The sequence below is a fragment of the Phyllostomus discolor genome, chromosome 7 (genome assembly GCF_004126475.2).
Source record: "Phyllostomus discolor isolate MPI-MPIP mPhyDis1 chromosome 7, mPhyDis1.pri.v3, whole genome shotgun sequence".
Classification (NCBI taxonomy): domain Eukaryota; kingdom Metazoa; phylum Chordata; class Mammalia; order Chiroptera; family Phyllostomidae; genus Phyllostomus; species Phyllostomus discolor.
In genome coordinates, this window is record NC_040909.2 from 110511855 (window position 1) to 110527580 (window position 15726).

The window sequence follows — 15726 nt, forward strand, 5'->3', positions numbered from 1 at the left end:
AGCTAACCTGGGTACCAGCATTTTATTTCCAGCTCTTCAGGGCTTGCATTTGAAGTCATGATCTATCTATAACTATGTCCCTTTCACCCAGCCTAGACAGAGTTACCTAATTTCCTGGCTACAATCATGGTTTAGGAATGGGACCCTAACCGGAACTGCTTCTCTGAGTCCCTCAGCGTCAGAGGCTTCTCTGAGACCCTCCTGCCAGAGACGGCAGGAAGTGATTCCCTTTTGCTGGGGTTCGCACCCTGGTAGTCTGTGTGTCTGAAGCTGCGGCATCTTCCCCCAAGAGACAGATGGTGCCATGAGGTTTCTGGAGCACGCACACCTAAGGTCAGCTGTACTCTGGACTTCTCCGTTATGTGAGTCTATGGATTTTTTTTTTTTTTTTTGCTTGCTTGCTTATACTAGTTGGAGTACGTAGCCTTTTCAGACTGACTTCTTTCACAGTGCAACATGCATGTCTCTTTGTGACTCGATAGCTCATTTCTTTTTATTGTCAAATAATAGAAAGCCTTCTATCATCATCAATATGTGCCAGGCATTATTGTAAGTACCTTATACATATTAACTTATTTAATCCTTACGTCTTTATAAGGTAGGTACTGGTAGTACCACCATTTTACAGATGAGACAGAGGGGACATGTTACCGGAGAAATGGAACAGAGAGCTTAAGTAACTTGCCCAAAGTGGTGGAACAGGATTTGTGTTTTGGCTTTTATAGTCCACGCCCTTAGCCGCTATACTATATTGCTTCATGCAAAAATATCTAAAAGTTTTCAGAATCTAATCTCATTCTGTCAGTTCACAGCGCCCTACTCCCCAACCCTGCCTACTCAAGAGACCTCATACTTATCTTTTAATAAACTTACATAAATAGCACAAACTCTTAGACCTGGCCCAATATTCCATGTGATGACTTATAATTATTAAATACTGCTTAATAGTGATAGTTTTTATGAGCCTTTGTTCTATGCTAGACAGTACTAAGTACTTTTCTGATATATCACCTTAATTTTTATGACAGCCCTTTGAGATGATACAATTATTATCTCAGGAAACGGGCTTATAGAGGTTAAATAACTAGTTGAAGGTTATAGAGCTAAGTGGAAAGACGTGGGCCTAGAACCCACTTGGAATTACTCCCCAATCCATTCTTGACTGCTTTTAATATTGTTTCAGTTGATTGAGCTTTTCAAAGTAGCATGACATTTCTAAAATAACCTGAAAAAGCACGTGTACGTAAGGATGCTATCTGTATGTGTGAGAACCTTATGGCAGTATTGCTGTAACATGTCATGTGTCCCACAGTGATGTTTTAGTCAATGCAGCCCATATATACCACTGTGGTCCCAGGTGATTTGATTTAATGGGGCTGAAAAATTTCCATTGCCTAGTGAAGTCACAGCTGCCATCAGGTTGTGGGACAATGAATTGCTCCCGTTTGTGGTGATGCTGGTGTGTATACACCTACCGTGCTTCCAGTCCTATGCAAGTATAGCACAGCGTATATAGGACATAGCACTTGAAAATGGTAACAAATGACTGTTACTGGTTTATGTATTTGTTATCTATACTTTTTAGTCATTACTTGCTTTCTACTTACAAAAAATGTGCTGTAAAACAGTGTGCTGTGTTACACTGGCAGCAACCTGATATACCTGGTGTTCACGTCTGGAATGTATTGTTTCTCTTGTGCTTGATTTACCCTCATGCTGTGCATGCTGCACAGGCTTGTAGCCTCGCACCAACAGGCTACACCAGGTAGCCTAGGTGTGCAGTGCGGTATTCCATCTAGGTTTGTGTAAGTGTGCTCTGTGATGTTTGCACAATGACAGAATCACCCAACTGTGCATTTCTCAGAATGCATCTCCTTGTTAAGTGGCACATGACCATAATTTTGAGAACCAATTGTTTGGAGAAATGCCTAAATCACCTAAGGTATACCCAACACAAAAGAACACTCTGGTATAGTTTTAAAAATGGGAAGATCTGTATGTATTTAAGATCTTCAAGACACAAGAGAGTATATATAGAACAATACAGGGTGGGGCACAAAAGTGGGTTTATAGTTGTGGCTGTACAAAACACAGAGTTTATTCTTGTGTTATTATTGATTAATCATTGTATTACTTTCCATGTGAACGACTGTAAACCTGCCTTTGCCCGCCCCTGTATGCATAGTAAAGCTCCATCTGTGTGAACAAGCCACAACTGCATTTCGACGACCAGGTGTGTACAAGCAGAGAACCACCGGCTGGTCATGTTCGAAAGTCCTAGCAGAGGTTCTCTTCGGGGAGGTAAGTGGAATGGAGAGTGGCTGAAAGAGACTTTGACTTTTCAATCTATATAATTTTGTGCTCAAATTTAGTCTACCACATGGAGGTAGTCATGTAGTAGCTGTCTAAAAATGTTAAAAGACTTTAAAGAACAAACAAAATGTCTACATATAGTCGGATTCCAAGAGCGTAAAAATGTATGAAGTCAGAAAAGTTTTGAGAAAAAAACAGGTGGCATTTTAAGGTCCCTCCATGGTCCCCCATCTTTAACGAGGTAATGTGCTCTAGTGTAGAAATTAAACTGTTAAAAATAAGTGGACAGAAGCACACCACGGAAAAGATGCATGTCTATTTTATTGCCATTAGAAGAATGTTATATAAAATTTTGGTCCACTTTCTTCTCCCTTACCTCTACCATTCAAACTTAAATCTTTATATTTACTCAAGTAAAAGTTGAATCATATGTCTGACAAGAGAATGGAATATTTCACAACATTAAATTAAAAGGACTTAATTGAAGTAGGTATACTCTTTTTCCTCACATCCAGTAATCTGAGTGCATAAATGAAATTTATAGTATCGGTAACTGGATTTGTCATCTCACTTTCAATTCATGTTCCATTCCCCTTATTATATGATATTTCCATAACACTTCAGATATTTTAGTCAGTTGTACACTTCCCAACGTCAATTATAAAAATTAAGACGTTAATTAAAAAACATTATGAAGATTCCAGACTAAACAGCACTCGGCCTGCTTAGAGTGAAGCTGTTGTGAGAGGGCCCTGGATGGCGATGGCTTCGATCTCAACACGGCCTCCCTGTGAGGAAAATAAGGAAGCAATGTTGAGATCATTTTAAAAAAATTAATGAGCTCCATAATATCTACTAAAAACATACAGCAATGCAGCATATTTAACATTAAACTTTTTAAGGATAGGAGAGGGAAACATCCACTAAGAACCTACGACAGCCAGGTTACCAGGCTAATCATGTTCTTGTGTGTGAGATCACGTGATTCTCACAGCAGCTCCATTTGACAGACAGGTATTCTCTCCTCAATTCCGACTGATACACTGCAGCTTAGAAAGGTTATTTAACCTGTCCCAGGATACAAAGCTAAATGGTAGAGGTTCAAACCCACATCTTGTGATTCCAAGTTCAGAGCTCCTTCTATACCCAATACCGTCGTAAGTTTGATGGTATTGATCATTTCAAGTAACCACCAACTAAAGGAACTAAAATAACCACTCACAAGCCTGGCTCCATGTATACAGGCTCTAAGTAACATCAAAACACAATAGCTGCTATTTTACTTCTTTCCCACAATTTAAGTACTCTGATTCTGCTGTGTTCATGTGTGGCCTTAATTTTTAATTTTCTGAATTTTTAAGAGTAACTTTTTAAATGTCTTAAGTTTCTTAATTTTTTTCCCCATGAATGTAATAGTAGGTGTTTCCTTTTAGATTTTAAGTCCCTGGAGGGCTGGGACTATTTAATTTCCTTTTAGAAATTTCCCCGCTACACTGCTTACTATGTTGCATTCAGAAAACAATGTAGAAATTTTAAATTGTGTACTTTATTCATCTTAAAGTGTACTTACCCTGGGCAAAGCAGCAACCTGGTAAGCAGCTCTTGCAGGAAAATTACTCTTGAAATCTAAATTTAAAAAATGTTTAGTTTTCAGATCCATATTATTACTCAATAACGCATAATCAAGACTCTGGCCTGGCTGGCGTAGCTCAGTGGATTGAGCATGGGCTGGGAACCAAAGTGTCCCAGGTTCGATTCCCAGCCAGGGTACATTTCTGGGTTGCAGGCCATAACCCCCAGCAACCGCACATTGATGTTTCTCTCTCTCTCTCTCTCTCTCTCCCCCCCCTTCCCTCCCTAAAAATAAATAAATAAAATCTTAAAAAAAAAAGACTCTGGAAAGTGAGTACTTCATAGATTTCTCAGTTCTTAGACATACGCAACACTGAGAAAAACAGGCTTACATTCATGTTTGCTTGATAAAATATTTTGCCATAAGACTCCTGTGATATATTTACTACTTTCTATAATGTCTTAGCTTTCCGGAAAAAAAAAGAAAATACATCCTCTGATACTTCGATCTTGTTTGACATGAAAAGCATTTTGTTTTTAAAGTTACCCTTAGAAAATAATGATCTAAAGAGGGAACAGCTGCCCATCCTCAGCAGTTCTGGCAGGCGGCCTCACTGCTAACTTCCGCTTCCTAGCCATTTCTTCAGGATGGAGTAAGTAATGATGCTTTGCTCATGCTACACCTTGGTCTCATCTCGCCAGTTGGCAGGGACACCCATTTCCCCACTAAGACAACAATGTTAATAGGCAGAGAGAACATTTACTGAGTGCTTATAACATACCGGCATCTGTTCTAACGTGTTTATATGTTGTATTAGCTCATTTAAGCATTCCAACACGCTTTAAAGTTTTATTTTCATTTTGCACGTAAGGAAATGTTAAATAACTAACCAGCTAATGATTCTAAGAGCGCTGGAAGAGAGATGGTGGATAGACCATATCATAGCAATAATACAATCTGTTTTAAAATACATATATATATATATTTGGAGGGTGTAAAAACCTGAGAATGGTGTAACAAGATTAAGCTGCAGGGAAATGGGTTTGTAGGGGTATCATGTCTTATTCTAGGGAATACAACATTCATGTGTTGGATCTTTCTCATGGAGGCACACTATGTGTGTCTTACCAGACTACGCGTTCTTTTAGGGTAACATCTATGACCACTTCTTTAGCATCTCGTCTCACTCTTAGTTCATAGTGCACACTCATTAAAGATAATAGATTTCTCTTTAAAATAGAAAATGGTACTGAAGCCAAATTACTTACACTGTTTGTAGATTTCATTGACAGTATTGAAGTCATTTATGTCAGCCAGCAAAACAGTTGTTTTTACCACTAGAAGACACATACATTGTCATTAGGATTAGCTATTTGATCTGATCCAAAACATGACTTAAAAAACAGTGTATGGTCTACGACTGACTGTCTTGATTAAAATGGGAGTGAAATTAAAACTATTCTAAAAAGGAACAAAGATATGGCACGACATTATTACTAGATGCCATGTAAAAAAAAAGAGCAAAGAAGTATCAGGCGGAAATTGCAGCGGTGTCGAGGAGCTCACCATTAGTAAAGTCGCAGCCCGCAGCCTTCAGAATTTCACCCATGTTGGTGAGAGCCTGTGAACCAAGGCAAGGGAGGCCTGAGGCACTGACATTACAGTCCAGCTTTACTTCAGTTCAATAAACCGTCTTTCGCTAGTACCTCCATGAGCAGCTTATGTTGCAGAAAAAGTTTCCCTTTTTAGGAAATTCTACTCTTTCTAGGCTACCTCTAAATAAATACGGAATAAATTGCAGTAGATCCATACAACTAAATTAACATGAAGAGCTCTACAGCATAAATTGTTACATGATGAAATAAAATCAAGACGTGAGTAGCAAGCACAATAAGTTACCACGAGTGTGTGTGTGTGTGTGTGTGTGTGTGTGTGAGGATGCAGGCATTCAAAAAACCTTACTGAGGACACGTGCATGGTGGGGTCGGCGCTGTCTCTGGACTGCACGTGCCACTGGTTCTCGTGCTGACTGTACAGAAGGAGCAACTGGGGAGGGAAACTGGGGAGGGCGGAGGGAGGAAGGGTGGGAGACATCTGTTCACTGTATATGCTTGTTGTGGCTTTTGAGTTTTTTGCCCTATCTATGTATTATCTATTTAAGTTATTTTTTTAAAGAAAAAATATCATCAGATATTATAATGTGACTAGTAAAGTTGAGACGAAGAATGAATTGAAAAAAAAAGGACAGGATAAAAACTATGTTTTTCCAAAGGCCAGACTGCCAAATACACATACACACACACATTTATATAAATAAAATTTACTAATATATATCAGGTTTTTTTTTTGAGAAACAGGGAAAAGAACTCTTTAAAATCAAATATTATTTAAAAGAAAGCATGTTTTAATGCTTGCTTGCTGGCTCATACTGATGGTATCGCATTAAGAACCCCAGAAACTATTGCTGTTTCATCTTCTTGGACCCTGAGAACTTCACACATTCCAGAACTGAGGAAACAATTTCAACCCAGGCTTTTTACGCACAAAAGGAGAAAACGTCTCATCACAGCTTCAGGCAGACCCATCCCACTGGGGGAAAGCCAAGAAGCAGTGCACTTATTACATGATTTACCTGGCTCCTTATGGGCGGACACTTAAGTTACTGTCTGTCTTTGGATATCCCAAATGACTCGGTGAATGCACTAAATTACCATTTAACTCTACTTATTGGGGTAGATCGTATTCCTCAGTCTTATTTAGAAAAACACACTGCATGTAATCCTGGTATTTCTCTCTCACTAACAGGTGTTGACTTTCATTTTTGTGGTCGTGAGGTGGTTTGGGTAGGTTGGTGGCCCGGAAAATAAACTTCCAATCCTCGTGGACGTGGGAAGATGTTATCTGATTTCAATGATTCAGCCCCTCTCCCCACCTTTTAGTGAGATATAATTGTATTAGTGAGACAAAACATTGTATTAGTTTTAGGTACATAACATAATATGACATAAGTATATATCATAAAATGGTTATCATAATAAGTTTAGTTAATATCCAATAATTCAGGTTTAAAGTCACCTTGGAAAAAACAGTCTTTTTTGTTTGTTAAATAATTCATTAAATTTCTAACTTTCTACTGACGTACAATTGTCTGAAATCAATAAGTAACTTAAAAAGCATTTGTCTGGTAATCGCTTTAAAGCAAATCAGCCAAGTGGATTTTTAATACTCATCAAGGTTAAAACGTAGCACAGAACAAAACTTCACACGTGGAAAGTGACTCGCCTGCTTAGCCTCTGCTGCCACCCCTCCCGGCACAAGCTGTCCACTCGAAGGGTCCATGCCCAGCTGTCCCGAGATGTAAACGGTCCTGTCCACCAACACGGCTTGACTGCAACGGACAGAGATGCAGTGTGCAGATAAAATATCAATATAAGTTGCACTGCTAGATTTCTTTGCATGGATACAATAAGCACAAAATGTAATATTAAACACTGATAACTGACTTCATTAAAATTAAAAACTTGCCTGCTGAAAAACATCTTTGGGGAAATGAAAACACAAGTCACAGACTGGGAGAAAATATCTGCAAAACAAAGGCCTTGCATCCTGAATACATAAAGAACTCTTATAACTCAGTAATACAAAGAAAAATAACCCACTAAAAACGGGCTAATAAAGGGTATCCAGTTTGATTACGCACAGTTTTCACTGTTGCCGTATGTGGAGCTCCATCAGTTCCCCATTGATAATAAGATCAAGGCAAATTTACCATGCCATCTGTATTTATGCAGTCTAGTTTAAATGGAAAAATATTTTAAAAACACAATAAAAAAGAGTGGGACAAAACTCGTGTATCCTTTGATCTCACACTGAAGACTGTGTATGTGGGGAGAGATACGAAGTCATGCTTTTTCCTGTCTGGCAGGGTTCTCGCTGACAGAAGCCAGAAGCCAACGAAGCTGGAGAAGCCTCTGAGTCTACCCAGCCAGAAAACACACTGCACAGTGTGAATCATTCTGACGAGAAGGTGGCTTAATTGGAAAAGGCTGGAACCTTCCCTAAATTTGGTTTCGTTCCAACATGAAAGCCTCATTTTTACAAAATCTTGTGAGCAAAATGAATATGATCAGAGGCCTTGGTGAAGCTCTCTGAACTCTGAATGGTTTGTGACCAGGAGAAGGCTCCTTTCAGATGACATTATTCTTCTAGAATTATTGCCATTTTTTTTTGGTAGTGTTGCAAATAGAAGATTTAAAGGAAAAGTCATGCCATTTTCTTTCAGTATGTAACCAAATGAAATTCTGATGTTTCTCAGTGAAGCTAGTTTATTTTATCCTTTAAAAGCCTGCTGACGCCATCAAGAATTCTTGTTTTGCCCTGAATGGTGTGGCTCAGCAGGTTGGGCACCATCCCACAAACCGGAAGGTTACCAGTTCAGCTCCCAGTCAAGGCACGTGTCTGGGGTTTGGGTCAGGTCCTCGGATGGGGGCATGTAAGAGGGAACCAATAGATGTTTCTCTCCTCTTTCTCCCTTCCTTCCTCTCTCTAAAAATAAATACAATCTTTTTAAAAACTCTTGTTTTGTGAACCCATTTTGGAAACTGTGAAGACCATGGAGAGATAAAACAGTGAAAAGTGGCCTGCTGTTTAAACTGTTGCAGTACCTGGTAACACATCTGGTTTTGCTGCTTTGAAGGAAGAAGCTGCATTGGTCGCTATGAATCACTGCCTTCACATTAGCATCACAGACTGTGTGCCAAAACTCATGAAAGAAGTTTTGAACAAGGTCATAAAAGTCACACTTTATTCCTTGAATCACTGCCTTGTTAAGGCTTCTCTTGAGAAATGGGAGTAGAGTATAAAGCTGTTTTCTGTTGCAGAGAAGTTCACTGGTTCTCCAAAGAACAAGTGTCAATGCACTGGTGCATTCGGATTCCACCTGCTGCTCACGTAACTTCATCAGTCAGGGGGTTCAGATGCTGCGGCAGCTTACTGGACTGGTAAAGCCACTGGCATGTTAAAAACCATTCTTCCTGTTCCAGCACTTTATTCAAGAGAAACAGGAGCACCCTTCCAACTTAAGTGGATTTTCGTGGAATTAATTTTGTTTCTTTTAAATGCAATGTACCTTCTAATCTAAGCATCCTTTTTAAATTGGAAGAGTTTAATCTGTTTACATTAATGCATTTATCCATATACTTAAGAATTACCTGTTATCTTATTCTCAAATTTCCTATGTCTCATGCTTTGATTTTTCCTCCTCCTTTTCTGACTTCTGAAGTTTTCAGTTTTCCTTATTTCCTAAACTTCTGGTTTGGAAATAAGGAAACTTATATTCTAATTTAGTTATTACTAATTTAGTAATTACTCTTGCATCTTTACATACACATTTGCCCTAAATTTCCAAGTTTATCCAGCTTCCTCTAAGTAGTACAAGAGGGACTTTAGTTAAAACTCAGCTCTCCCCTTGTTATTTCTATTATTTTAGTCCTATTGTGTTTTCACTTTACCTCTTTCCCATCCCCCTAGCCCCCATCTCTGTATATTTTTAGTTTTTTTTACAGTCAGGGCTTATTTAGATTTACTTACATGATTTTTTTTTGTTCCACACACTCCTTATTGAGGTATATTTTTAGTATTTTTTTCCCCTAGCAGGGACTTAGAATTTTTTTTCTAACAAATTTTTTGATTTTGAGAAAAAATGTCTATTTTGCCCTCACTTTTAAAATAGAAATTTTAGCTGGATTCAGAATTAGAAGTTAGTTTTTCCAGCACTTGGAAGATTTCTGCATGGCCCCCTGGCCCTGGTTATTGCTGATGTGATGTCTGCTGTCAGTGATGCCTTGGCTTTCTAGGCGATCTCTTCTTTTTGCCTTTGCTGTGCTCTGCACACTGTTCAACACGAGGCTCAGGGCACAGAGCACACTTCCCTCCTGCTTTGACAGGGTCGTGGATACAGTTTTCTAATCCTCTTTTCATTGGCTTCTCACTATCGCTCTTCTAGGTGTCTCCTTCCAGTACCTCAAACGTATACACCTGAGGCATCATCTTCTATTTCTACGTGGGAATTTAGAACCCCGGCTCCTAAGGCCTGTACCCAGGTCTTAGATCTCATGGGCTTCACACATCGGCTCATTCTTTAGGCTGATTTGATTTTGTTTGTTCCTGACACTTAGGAATCTTCCTTTTGGTCTTTTCAGATTTACCATTTAAAATGTGTTTAGTAGGAGGAGAAAACAAAGTAAAAGAGTCTTGAAAATAAGAGTTATTTTCTACTGGAATCAAAGACTTCTGAAACAAGGTTTATTTCTCCATCTCGGATTTCCAGAGTGCTATTATAAATGTTAGTTGAAATGTATAATGTGTTCAGAGAGCTAAATCCTTACTGATTAATGGTCTGCTTAGTCCACCAAAGGATTTGAAGTTCTCTTTTCCATATATGTGTAACCCATGAGGTCCTCTGGTGGAGCCTCTTACACCGGGCACAGGACGCTGCCTCATGTGACAGAGCTCTGTTCATGATAGAGCTCCCGGGGTGTGCCAGACTGCAAAGTCCCTGGAGGCAGGGGCAGTGTCTTGCTGTCTCAGCTGTGCCGGGCCTAGGTGATTCCCTACACACAGTGGGAACATAATAGCTTCTCATTGATGGTTTGCTCTCTAACCACTTAGTAGCGTAAACAACTCTGGCTGTTAATAAAGTATCTGTTTTGGAAGACCTACTGGCTTTTAGTGTCAGTTTTGGAGAACTGGAGAGGGTAACTTTAAACTTGGTAAACAGGACTTAGAAACTCGAGGAATTCTTCTCCACCATCTGGCTTTCACCCTAGCCCACAAACAGATAACTGTTGAAGTTGTTAATGTGTCAGCTTGTCTCAGGTCGAACTGTACCATCAGCTAACACCTTCTATTAACTGTTCTGTGTAGAATTGGCTACTCGTGGCCCTTTGAAAGTACCTTTAACTCTCCCCATAGTGCAAGCCCATATGCATTATCACTGGTCAAAAAAATTTTTTTTGTTACCATGAAAAGGAACTCCTGGAACTCTGACAGTATCTGAGCTAAGTGAGTTAACTCTTGTACATTAATAGAGATTGTTCACAAAAATAATTGAATAGTTGACTCTTCCTGAGCATAAGAATCCTACTAGCCATAGCCCAGTGATTAGGTTCCAGAAAACTTAAAATATATCATTCTGCTTCCAGGTCAAGGGGTAGTAACACTCTTCAAAAACATCCTAGTAATAATTCTCACATCATAATTTATGCCACATGGACTATCACTTCAAATTTGTATGACTATCTGCATGGTGTGCCAGGGAAATGGAAAGCAACATAATAGCAACGTGATGTGGAAATCTCTCAAGGTTCTGTCCTGGGTGTCCCTGAAATGTGCTGAGCTGATTAGCTAATTAGTGACAACACCCCGTCCATTCCCATGCCAGGGACTGAAAGTTCAACACATGTGAACTCCTCCTGGAAAAGACCCAGAATTCTCAAAAGTGGACTAACTACAAACTCCATGCACACAAAAAACAATTGTTCCCAAGTGGTTATAAAATGTCTAATTCATTCTATCAGGGTATCAGTAGGTAGTTGGAATGTGTTTCTTTCTTCACAGAATATTGAAAATTAGTACCACTGCTAGTGGCTTTGTATCCCCTTTGGATACAGAAAAGCACAAGAGGCACGCACAAGAGGCACGATGTCCTGAAGTCTCCCCACAACAAAGCTGATGGTTTCCCCTTGTCATGCTGGCATATTCACATAACAGTTGCCTTCTTTTGTGCTTGCACCTTTAACTACAATGATAGTTGAGCCCTACCTCTGAGTCAACTAGGGATATTACTCTCATGCTTGCTTTCTTTAACAAACTACATAATCGAGGCAGGTGTATGCTCCAGGCTCTGTAATCACTTTGCTTTTGTTAAGGGTCACTTTTGTTCTGAGGTAAGACCACCGGGCAGAAGAAGTAAAAAAATCACTGATTTTTAGTTTTATTGTAATGCTCCCTTAACTATTCTTAATGTCTTCTCAAATACTATCAGAATTCTCTTCCTAAAAGAGATCTGATCACTTCTGCTTCAAAACCATTTGATGGCTTCTTACTGCATACAAAATAAAGTTTATACTCTTTCAGTTCATCATTGGAAGCCATAACAATCCAGACTTTGCTAAAAGCTAATTTTTAGCAAGAGGCAAAACAAAAGAATTCAAAGTCCAACTCCTAACCAGTGTTTCTCAAAGTGTGCGTCATACACCAACGTTGAACCACAGTAAGGAAACGATCCCCTTTCAATTCTTTCATCATCTCAAAAGTGGGGACTGGAATAGCAACTGCATACAAAGCACTTAGAACAGTGCCTAAGGCTGAGTAAGCATCAATAGATGTTAGCGATGAGGGCTTCAATCCTCTGATTACATGGAGAAAAATAATCATTTTTAGAAAACATGCCAAAGAAACCTATCACTTTTAACAAAGAGAGCACAGGCCTTGGGTTCTGAACCAACTGCAGGATCTAGCTAGAATTTAATAATTATTTATTTGAGGGTTTTTTTCTTAAGATTTTATTTACTTATTTTTAGAGAGGGGAGGGAGGGAGGGAGGGGGAGAGAGAGAGAGAGAGAGAGAGAAAGAGAAAGAGAAATATCAATGTGGGGTTGCTGAGGGTTATGGCCTGCAACCCAGGAATGTACCCTGGCTGGGAATCGAACCTGGGACACTTTGGTTCCCAGCCCGCACTCAATCCACTGAGCTACGCCAGCCAGGGCGAGGGTTTTTTTTTTTCACTGTTGCCTTCTATTGGGTGGGTTTCTGTTTAAAGTACTGTTGTAAAGTTTCCTTTTTAAATCTGTTCAAGTGAGCCATCTCAAAGAAAGTGTTAAGTAAATTAAAATAAAGGTAGTACACAGATTTGGCGAATGAAAAAAAAAAGAGTAAAACTGGTACTCAGATTACCAATACTTCCTTCTGAAAATCTTTATATTTTACCTCTAGGCCTCAAGTCATTCCTTCTGTGTGGAATGCCCTTCACCCCACGACTTCCTGTTGAAGTCCTTAACAAAGTACAGTTGACCCTTGAACAACGCAGAAGACAGGGCATCCACCCCCACAAAAGCAGAAAATCCATGTGTAACTTTCGACTTCCCAAAAACTTTACTAATAGCCTACTGTTTTCCGAAAGAAGCCTTGCTGATAACTGATGATTGACACCTATTTTGTGTATGTACTATATACTGTATTCCTACAATAAAGTAAGCTAGAGAAAAGGTTATTAGGCAAATCATAAGGAAAATATATTTACAGTATTGAAAAAAAGCTGCGTATTAGTGGACCCACGCAGTTCAACCCATGTTTTTCTTTTTCCTTTAAAGATTTGCTTATTTATTTTTAGAGAGAGGAAGGGAAGGAGAAAGAGAGGGAGGGAAACACCAATTTGTGGTTGCCTGTCACGTGCCCCCTACTGGGGACCTGGCCCGCAACCTAAACATGTGTTTTGACTAGGAATCAAACTGGTGACCCTTGGTTTGTAGGTCGGCACTCAATCCACTGAACCACACCAGCTAGAGCCAACCCATGGTTTTCAAGGGTGAACTATATTTTAAAGGTCAAACTTTACAACACTATTGTAAGTGGCAGATTCAACCTTCAAAAGCCAAATCAAGGACTACCTCTCACGAAGAGCCTTCCTAAATCTTTTTCATCCTCTCCCCCAAGTTATCAATTTCTTTTCCTCTTTTGCCATCCCCACTCCCCACCTCCGGTAACCCCTCACGCCCTTTGCATTTTACTTCTAACCCTACTATAACAATTACTGTTCTGCCACATATAAGTGCTATTTTTCATGTCACTGTGGTGTAGAGGAGGGAGCCAGGCCCTGTTCAAACAAGCTCTGTCCCTTTCACTTAACAGAAGTTCATTCTGAACTTCAGTTTTCTTCCTGTAAAATGGGCATGGTATTTAAAGAAGGTGGTTCTCATAGTGCCTGCCATAGCAAGCACTAAATTAAAATGTTTCTTTTTTGATTTCTTATACATTTTTGTACCCCTTGAAGTGCTTGGCAGGTGGTAGGTACTCAATACATGTCTGTCATAGTTCAAGGGTTCCAGCTGTCGTTCTTTTAACAGTAAACAGACACTATAGAGTATTTTATTTTATTACTTTCTTTTTTAATGCTCTTCTCTTTTTGTTAGATCTTATTTATTTTAGAGAGAGGGGAAGGGAGAGAGAAAGGGGGAAACATCAATGTGTGGTTGCCTTTCACTTGCCCCCCACTTGGGACCTGGCCTGCAACCTAGGCATGCACCCTGACTAGGAATCGAACCAGCAATCCCTTGGTTCACAGGCCAGCATTCAATCCACTGAGCCACACCAGCCAGGGCACTATAGAGTATTTTAAAAAGGCAAAATAGAAAAAGGTTACAGGATATATTTTAGGGAAGAATTAAAAACAAAAATTACATTAGGAAAATAAAAGTATACAAGAATACATATAAGATTCAATAGTTTTAAAGCTGAGACATCTTAAAATATTTTTAAAAAGGAATTAACTTTTCTATATAGCAGCACTTTCAACAAAGTGGAAATGTACATAGGATAGATGCTCTGGCCAGGATGCATATATTTAGCTTGAGCATGTGCAACAATCTTAGAAATGATCTTCATTATGATTTGTATTGGACTTTGTTAGAGGGAAATAAGCATGAGCAAATGAATTAATAATCACAAAACACATATATACGGGCTGTAAAAACTTGTGTCTTGAGTAGTGTGCAGAGATTTGCTAACACCTGTGGATGGGATTTACTCCTCTGAGTGAAAAGAGGGTTAGCCAAATACTATGCTAAGTCAGTAATTTTCAACTAGTGTGCTGCAAGAATTTTAAAAAACATGCAATATCTGACTATTTAATCAGGGGTACTGACCTCCTTTCCCTTAGATTGTCAAATAAAAAAGTGACGACAGCCAACATAACAACAGCCGTCTGGTGTGAATGAATAAATTACACCTATTTTTTTTCTGTCAGATTGGCAAAAACTGTATTTTTGGTGTGCTGCAGAATTTTAGTAATCAGTTTTTGTGTGCCATGAGATGAAAAAGATTGAAAATTGTTGTGCTAAGTGAAAGAAGTCAATTACCAAGCACCACATATTGTAGAATTCCATTTACTACAGGAAAAGTCCGGAACAGGCAAATCCATAGAGAGGCACGGGAGATTGGCGGTGGCCTGGGGTTGGGGGAAGAGGTGGACGGCGTAATAAAATGTTCGGAGGTTACAGAACGGCTGTGGCTGAACTACAGTGAAAATTGCAGAATTGTACACTTCAAAGGGCTGGATTTTGAGTGTATGTGAATTATAGCTCAAGAAAGCTCCACTGCCCACCCCTAAAAAAACGGAGAAAAAAGTTCAAAAGCAGACCACTTCTAACCAGAGGAACTTTTCTGGCTGGCTACATAGCCCGACACCCCCAGGCCGAGCAAAATCCCTGGGAGCGCAGGGTCTACATCCTATCTCACTAACTCACTGTGGGTATTCGGGTGCGTTGTCCCCTTTCTCGGGTTAGCTTTCCTCGCATGTTTGATGACGTTGGCGGATGAATCCTGAAGCCCACCCCAGCTCTGATCCCGGGGGTCAGTCCCGAGCTAGACCTCGCACGCCTGGGGTCCACCCGCGCTACTCATGCCCAGTTACCTGTAGGGACCTATGGCCGCTGGGGCTTTCGTGGTGCTGATTATTTTTCTGATTAAGGACGCCATGGCCAAAACTCTTCTCTTCAGGCCCCTGGGCGAGAAGGATCCCGTACACTAGCACCTCCCGCGTCCCAACCTGCCCTAGGCAGTCT

At 39.8% G+C, this 15726-nt stretch overlaps 1 protein-coding gene and 1 long non-coding RNA gene across 2 annotated transcripts; one reads left to right on the top strand and one right to left on the bottom strand.

Moving 5' to 3' along the window:
• Positions 1-2614: 2614 nt before the first annotated feature.
• On the bottom strand, positions 2615-15724 carry RIDA (reactive intermediate imine deaminase A homolog). Its single transcript, XM_028534002.2, has 6 exons — positions 15576-15724; positions 7169-7274; positions 5453-5507; positions 5155-5223; positions 3884-3939; positions 2615-3101 (listed from the first exon to the last, which is right to left on the bottom strand). The coding sequence occupies exons 1-6, from the start codon at positions 15638-15640 to the stop codon at positions 3039-3041; spliced, it is 414 nt and encodes a 137-aa protein (XP_028389803.1). The 5' UTR covers positions 15641-15724; the 3' UTR covers positions 2615-3038.
• LOC118501739 lies at positions 13800-14625 on the top strand. Its single transcript, XR_004904389.1, has 2 exons — positions 13800-14027; positions 14275-14625. It is a non-coding gene; the product is annotated as an uncharacterized LOC118501739 (long non-coding RNA).
• Positions 15725-15726: the final 2 nt, after the last annotated feature.